This window comes from Mus caroli, chromosome X (genome assembly GCF_900094665.2).
Source record: "Mus caroli chromosome X, CAROLI_EIJ_v1.1, whole genome shotgun sequence".
NCBI lineage: Eukaryota > Metazoa > Chordata > Mammalia > Rodentia > Muridae > Mus > Mus caroli.
In genome coordinates, this window is record NC_034589.1 from 102,770,331 (window position 1) to 102,778,434 (window position 8,104).

The 8,104-nt window shown below is 40.8% G+C and overlaps 1 protein-coding gene and 1 pseudogene across 2 annotated transcripts in view; one reads left to right on the forward strand and one right to left on the reverse strand.

Moving 5' to 3' along the window:
- The first annotated feature begins 4,691 nt into the window (after nt 1-4,691).
- Nucleotides 4,692-5,732, forward strand: LOC110287488 (annotated as a pseudogene). The gene has a single exon (XR_002377219.1). The product of XR_002377219.1 is annotated as a macrophage-capping protein pseudogene (transcript).
- Nucleotides 5,733-7,623: 1,891 nt separating this feature from the next.
- Nucleotides 7,624-8,104, reverse strand: part of Hmgn5 (high mobility group nucleosome binding domain 5) — an 8,600-nt gene continuing 8,119 nt past the window's right edge. The window contains exon 7 of the mRNA XM_021152741.2: nt 7,624-7,635. Within this exon, the coding sequence (XP_021008400.1) occupies nt 7,624-7,635 (12 nt within the window). The remainder of the gene's footprint in view (nt 7,636-8,104) is intronic.

Here is an 8,104-nt window from a genome sequence, read left to right on the forward strand (position 1 = left end):
CCCTGAGGGCCAGCAGAAAGAATGGAAATATAAAACCTCAGGAGGTAGGAGATGGGAGGACACTCTAGAAAGTACCAGAAATCTGGAAGGTGAGAGACTCTCAGGACTCAAAGGGAGGGACCCTAGATGAAGTGCCCTACAGTGGGAAGAAGGAACTTATAGAATCCACCTCCAGCAGAAAGACAGGGCAGCAAGTGAGTGACAGGATTTCCATCCCACAGTCACATCTCTGACCCAGTGTTGTTCCTGTCTGAAAGAACTGCAGAGACAAAAATGGAGGAAAAGGAGGTCCAGTGACAGGCCCAGATTGGAATCCAGCTTAAGGAGAGGCCCCAAGGCCTGACACTATTACTGATGCTATGGTGTGCTTACGAACAGGGGCCTATCATGACTGCCCTCTGAAAGACCCAACAAGCAGCTGAAGCAGATATTTACACCCAACCAATGGACAGAAGCTGCAGACACTTGTGGTTATGTTAGGGAAAAGCTAGAAGAAGCTGAGGAGGAGGGCAACCTCATAGGAAGACCAGCAGTCTCAAGTAACCTGGACCCCTGAGATCCCTTAGACACCAACCAGGCAGCCTACACCAGCTGATATGAAGCCCCCAGCACATATACAGCAGAGGACTACTGGGTCTGGCTCAGTCAGAGAAGAGCCACCTAACCCTCAAGAGACTGGAGGACCCAGGGAGTGGGGAGGCCTAGTGAGGTGGAGGGGGGGGGGCTACATCCTCTTAGAGATGGGGGTGGGGGGATAAAGTCTGGACTATAAAAAAATTAAAGATAAATAAAAAATAAAATAAAATAAATTATTAATAACAAGGTTGGAAGGGGCAAGTAATCCAATGGATAGCATATATCACTACAGATTAGAAGATTACAGCTTAGATACTTGGGTAGACTAAAGTGATGGTTCAATTGTCAAGATTGTTTTCTATTCCCCAAGAGGACCCAAGTTTGATTCACAGCACTCACATAGTGGCTAACAAATATTTGTAACTCAGTCTTAATGTTTCTAAATTCCTCTTCTGGTCTCCTCATGCACTATATGCAGGTAGGATACATACATACATGTAGTCAAAACATTTATGTCCATCTTTAAAAATGAAAAAAAAATGTCATTGAAAGAAGAATAACAGAGTGAACTGTGATAGCTAACACTCATCAATAACTTCTCAATGAATCATGGCTTCATATTCCTGTTTACAACTTTCTTATATTTGAATTCAGACCAAATTGAGCAAGGACAATTTGGAAAACTATTTTACTCTGTAAAATTGGGCTTTTGCCTTGTAATGGCTATTAATGGTTGTCAACTTGACTATATTTGGAATGAGTTATAGTCCAGAATTGGAGTGCTAACCTGTGATCCAGATTTTGGCACTGGAAGACACAAGTTTCTGACATGGATATTGGCATGAAGATCTTGAGAAATAGTGACCATGAAAAGCTTAGGCCCAGGCAAAGTTGTACAAACCTTAATCCCAGGAGTCTAATGCAAGGAGATCTCTGAGTTCAAGGTCAGCCTGGGACAAAACAAATCCCAGATCCAGGCTTGGTGGCACACACCTTTAATCTGGCCACACCTTCTTCTGGAGACCTACATAATGCCATTGGAAGAAGAAAGATTAGCTCTTCTTTGCCTTCTTGCATTTTTTGCCAGCACATCAGTTGGTATCTACTCCTACAGAAGACCAGCTAAAACAACTAGCCTCATGGGACTGAGAAATTACTAGATCCTTGAACTTCCAGTTCACAGGTGACCATTGTTGGGGAGTTAGACTACTGACTATAAGTCATCATTATGAATTCCCTCAATATAGAAAGACATTCCAAAATAAATAAATTAATTAATTAATTAAAAAAAGAAAGACATTCCATATGTTCTGTGACTCTAGAGAACCCTGCCCAATAAACACCTACTTACTATTTTTTTCTAAAAGAAATCAATATACTTTTGAATACTATCATTTTTATGAAATAAAGATAATTAATATCATTTTACTGTAATATTTATTAATGATTTGAGAGTATTATACAATGTGCTTCAATCAGATTGATATGCCCTCTTCTCACCCTAACTCTTCCAAGGTCCACTCTAACTTCCCTAACCCCAGTAGATGAATTATTTATTAAGGATAGGTGATAGGATTAAAACCTTTTCAAACATTCAATTTTGTTTTTTTAGTATTTATCCTTTGATAATTTCATACACGCATTTAAGGTATATTTAACACATGTATTTCTCCACTTCTCTCTCATCCTCCTTTCTATCTTGCTGAACTTCTTTCCACTAAGGTCACCTCTATCTCTTTGGTCCTCCCCCTGCTCCCACCTTTTTGTGACTCACTGAGTTTAATTACACTTGTTCAAATGAACACAAGTGGGGGATTATTTACTAAGTCAGGGGCAATTTACCAGTGGCTACAGCACTGAATAAAATGTCTGGTCCTCTTCCAGTAGCCATTAACTGCTAATGGCTCTTCAGGGAAGGGTGGGGGCCTCAAGAACCTCTCCTCTATCCTTGATGGAATATGAAAGGCCCATTTTGTGTATTTGTGTAGTTCTTATACAGGTGACCACATCCGCTTTTTATGATAAGAATTAATTGTATCCATCATGTAAATATCATAATAAGAAACCTCTATATTCTAAAAATGCAATTCAAATAAGCCATTTACTTGCCATTACAAGCCATTACAGATTTGATGTAATTTAATTTTTAACACAGGTGTGGCTAAGCCACAGCAGATTTGGTGAGCTTTTTCTCCACTTACGATGTTAAACAATATGTTTTAAAGGGACTTTTTTTTTTTAATTTTCTAAAAGTGCTTCATTAACATCTTCAAAATTTTAACTCTTTTTTTCTATTCGTTTTTTTAAATTATCTTTATAATCTATTTTTACAGACCAGCTGTTATCCCCCTCCGGGTCTGCTTGACAACAGTTCCTCATCCCATTCCTCCTCCCCTAGTCTCCAAAAGGATGTCGCCAACCCCCTTCCACCCCACTAGGCCTTCCCACTCCCTGGGGCCTTAAGTCTCTTGAGGGTTAGATGCTCCTTCTCTGATTAAGTCCAGACCCAGCAGTCCTCTGTTGTATATGTGTTGGGGGCCTCGTATCAGCTGGTGTATGCTGCCTGGTTGGTGATCCAGTGCCTGAGAGATCTCAGGGATCCAGGTTAGTTGAGACTGCTGGTCTTCCTATGGGGTTGCCCTCCTCCTCAGCTTCTTCTAGCTTTTCCCCAATACAACCACAGGGTTCCCTGACTTCAGTCCAATAGTTGAGTGTAAGTATCTGTGTCTGTTTCAGTCAGCTGCTTGTTGGGCCTCTCAAAGAACAGCCATGCTAGGCTCCTGCCTGTAAGCACACCATAGCATCAGTAATAGTGTCATGCCTTGGAGCCTCCCCTTGAGCTGTATCCCAAGTTGTGCCAGTCACCAGACCTCCTTTCCTCAGGCTCTTCTCCATTTTTGTCCCTGCAGTTTTTTAAGAGAGGAACAATTCTGGGTCAGAGTTTCTGGCTGTGGGATGGCAACCCCATCCCTCCTCTTGTGGTCCACTATGTTCATAGCATCCTTATTTGTGATAGCCAGAATCTTAAAACAACCTAGATGTCCCACAACAGAAGAATGGATACAGAAAATATGGTTTATTTACACAATGGAATACTGTTCAGCTATTAAGAGCTAGGACCTCATGAGTTTGCAGGCAAATGGATGGAACTAGAAAATATCATCCCGAGTGAGGTAACTCAGACCCAAAGGGATGTGCATGGTATGTACTCAGTAATAAGTGGCTATTAGCCAAAAAAGTACTGAATACCCAGGACAGCGTCCACAGAGCTTAAGAATGTTAATAAGCAGAAGGGCCCAAGTGAGGATGCCTCAATCCCACTTGGGAGGGAGAAGATAACAATCAAGGGGTCCAGAAAGAAAGGACCTGGGTGGGAGTGGGGATAGGGAGGGGAAAGGGGGAACATGATCAGGTATTGGGGTGCTGAAGAGTAGCACTGAGGGCCTGCAGAAAAAAATGGAAATGTAAAACCTCGGGAGGTAGGAGGTTGGGGCGACTCTCCAGAATGCACCAGAGACCTGGGAGGTGAGAGACTCTCAGGGCTCAAAGGGAGGGACCTTAGATCAAATGCCCAACAGTGGGGAGAGGGAACTTGTAGAGTCCACCTCCAGTAGAAAGACAGGGCATCAAATTTCTTCTAAGACAAAAATATTAGTGTTTGAGGATTATAAAAACCTGGTTTTTTATTTTTTTTTCAAATTTATCTTTGTTGTCCCAGAAAGTCATCAATAATATTCATTATATTATAGTTGATGATATTAGACCCCAGGTAAGACATACATTATTGGTCTCCTGTTTATGTCTTCCTAACTGGTGTTTTAAATAGGATGGATAATTTATCTATTGATGCTGAGCTCCCCACATCCATTGATCTTTAAGGCATTGTGTCTAGCATGGTTCTCTGTAATAGTATGTTTTTGATAACTGGTTACCCAATACTATGTGTTCAGTTCTGAAACCATATGTATACGAACAACAAAAAAATAAACCTCGAAAGACAACTTTGTTCAGAGCCAGGAACCCTCTCGAGCAACTTACAGATTGGACACCAGGAGGCTCCAAGGAGTTAAATAGCTGACCTGAGAAAGCACAGCTGGTCTGAGAACAGCCTGTACACACCCATCCCTAAGAGAGATTCTCCGCGGTTCCCAGCCTGAGTCCCAGACACAGGCCTTCACATATGGCGTGTGGAGAAGCTGAAGCCAGTGCCCATAGCCAGAATGAACCATGGCATCTTTTTCTCTGGGTACTCCTACCTAGTGTGTCACAAGGCCCAGAAGAGGCCTCCCATCTGCACCTGTGGATAGGCCAGCAGTCATCCTGAAAGGAGCAGGGGGCCTGTGCTGTGCTGGCTGAGAACCTCAACACCCTGCTGGGGGAGCAGCCTGTGCAGCGCCCTGTGCAGCGCCCTGTGCAGCGCCCTGAGGGTCAAGGGAATAAATCTGACCTCTTCATGAATTACTTCCCATGAGGCCTCAAGTACTGGGAAGGTGGCATGGAGTTGGCATTTCACCAGACAACCTCGAGCGCCACCCCAGCAGCCATCAGGAAGCTCTACCAGGTTAAGGGTAAGAACATCCGTGCGACCGAGAGGGCTCTGAGCTGGGACAGCTTCAACACTGGGGACTGCTTCATCCTGGACCTGGGTCTGAACATCTTTGCCTGGTGTGGTAGAAAGTCGGATATCCTGGAGCGCAACAAGGCGAGGGACCTGGCACTGGCCATCAGGGACAGCGATTGTCAGGGCAAGGCCCAGGTGGAAATCATTACTGATGGAGAGGAGCCAGCTGAGATGATTCTAGGCCCCAAGCCTGCTCCAAAGGACAGTAACCCTGAGGAAGACATTACAGCTGATCAGACCAAGGCTCAGGCGGCAGCCGTGTATAAGGTCTCTGATGCCACTGAACAGATGGATATGACCTAGGTGGCTGACCCTCATTCCCATACCCGACTGGGGTGGTCCGTGGCAAGGGTGGGTGTCCCCATCTTTGCTCTCCTGCTTCCCACCACTTGCCTGATTGTTTCCCCTCTGGCTGCTGAGTCAGCACTGAGGTGCCCTCTGGATGCTCAATAAAGGACACATTTCACCACCACCCCAAACAAAATAAACCTCAGTAGGTTGTATTTATATATTTAGAAAAACAAATATACCTTATATAAGGCACCTTATATAAGGCACACTCCTAAAATTCATATTTAATTGTTCTTTTTAAAATTTATTTCCACAAACTGAATTATAAATTACTGTTGTGGTTTTAATGAAAAATGTCCCTAGACGATTTCTGAGTTTATTTGACACTGAGATAATTGTTTTGTTCGTTGAGGCTGTAGAACCTTTAGGAGGTGGAGCCTAGTTAAGGAAGTAGGTTATGGAAGGCAGGCCCCGAGGGCTATAACCCTGGCCCATTGGATCTGACCTTTCTGCTTACTGCAAGGTATCATGTGAGCAAGCTGAGCAGCAAGCTCCCAGGGACAAAAACAACTCCATTTTAGTCTCAATGACTTCCCCACCCTGATGGACTACCTTCTTTGAATTGTGGGCCAAAGAAATCCTTTCTCCACTAACTTGTTTGTTTTAGGTATTCAGCCATAGGGAGATATGGTAAACTTAATACCTCTAGTTTCAAGGTACAGGGCAATTTTGGTAAATTTATTTTGTTTTACATACATATACAATATTTGTTATTTGAGTCATTCATGGATGCATACAATGTATTTTGATCACATGTACCCTCATGCTCCCTCCAACTCCTGCCTGGTTCCCCCAATACTTTCTTCCTCCCAACTTTATGTGTGTCCTCTTTATAAATGATCCACTGGTTCAAATTAGTACTGCCCATATGGCCATGGTGTAGGGCCATCCACTGGAGCATGGGCAGTATAATTTTAATTTGTTTATTCATCTAAGAAAAATTCATTCCTCTAAGAAAACTTTGATTATGGTATGTATTCCCTTTTTATCCTATATCATACTTACTAATAGGGAAAACTTTGAAGTCACACTGCAAAATTTTATATGACATTTCAGCACTATATAGTACCAAATCACTTAGTCTACTCTATCAGTATATTACCAAAGCCTTGTACTTCTGGTGACATAAACAAAGGTGTCTCCTATTACTAAGGTAATGTTAAGTGGATGTCATGGATAATTGTTTTCTATATCGAGCCCTATAGAGTACCTTTTTATACCCTGGCTATTTCTCCACATCTTTAGATAAGACCACTTCACTATAGACTGGTACATTTTTACATTCACCACCAAGGAGACCTTGCCTGTGAATTAGCTAGTGCTCCTTCTACTCTAACTTTTCCATTTTGATAGTATTGAGACTCAGAAAAAAATTATATGAAATAATTTTCTTGTGGTGTGGAGAATATTAGATCCATAAATGAAAGAAGACCTATGGAAGAAAGTTTACAACTCTTCTGTTGCATTCCCTGTTCTTGTTATGTAAATGTGTTACACACTTAATACGGTGAAGCTGGCTTCTCTGCATAGAGGACAGGATTTCACATAAAAAGAAAGCTTATGTATGTATAGAGAGAAAACTGGTAGTGTTACTCTGACCATTGACAACAGAAGAGATTTAAGACAACAAATTCATGTGGGATGTTTTGGCAGTGTTTTCTGTTCTTCTGTAATAATGATGTCCATTGAACTCTTTATCCTCTGCCTCTACCTCTAACTCTTACATCTTAGAAAAGCATGGCATTTTTGTAATGTGCTTTGGCATGTACATTACAAAAAAATCACATGGACTGATCATTATCAATTAAAAAAAAACTACTACATGTCAAAATACACCACTGTTCATACAGTAACACAAAAACTAGTGAGTGTTCACTGCAGATTTGTAACTGATACCGTTAGAAACAATATGAATATTCATGAAAAATAAAATGGGCTTTGACTGAATAGAATAAATATCCTTGTTATAAAAATGAATGGTTTAATGAATGTACCTAAACCAATACATTGCATATTTTTAAATTAAAATATTGAATTTTATGCTTTATAATTTTTTTCAATGAAAAAAAAAATCCTCAAATGCCTTCCTGAACACCAAATGGGAGAAAAAAAATCAAGGATATTAATATTTCTTTAAACTAGTTTTTGAAATATTACAAACCATAATCATCTTTGTGGAACTCTTTTATTATGATAAATCCAGCAAAACTTTGTGCATACACATATAATCAAAACTGCCCTCCTGAAATAAACATTCAAATTTCTTCAAAAATGAAATTAAAATTTTATATTCTTTCCAAGCTACTAATACAGTTGTATTTGGTAATGTCAATTCCAACTCTTAGCATTACCTGAAAATAGTTGACCTTCTTTATAAAAGCAACCTAGTGAACTACATCAAAGTTGTGCCAAACTCTTTCTTTTGGAATTCTCCTACTCTGCAAAATTACCACGTATAAGAATAAAATTGAAACTCAAAGATTTCATACATAACTTACACACGATGAAATTCACAAAGTTGCAAGTATACATTTTATATTTTGCACTACTATAATC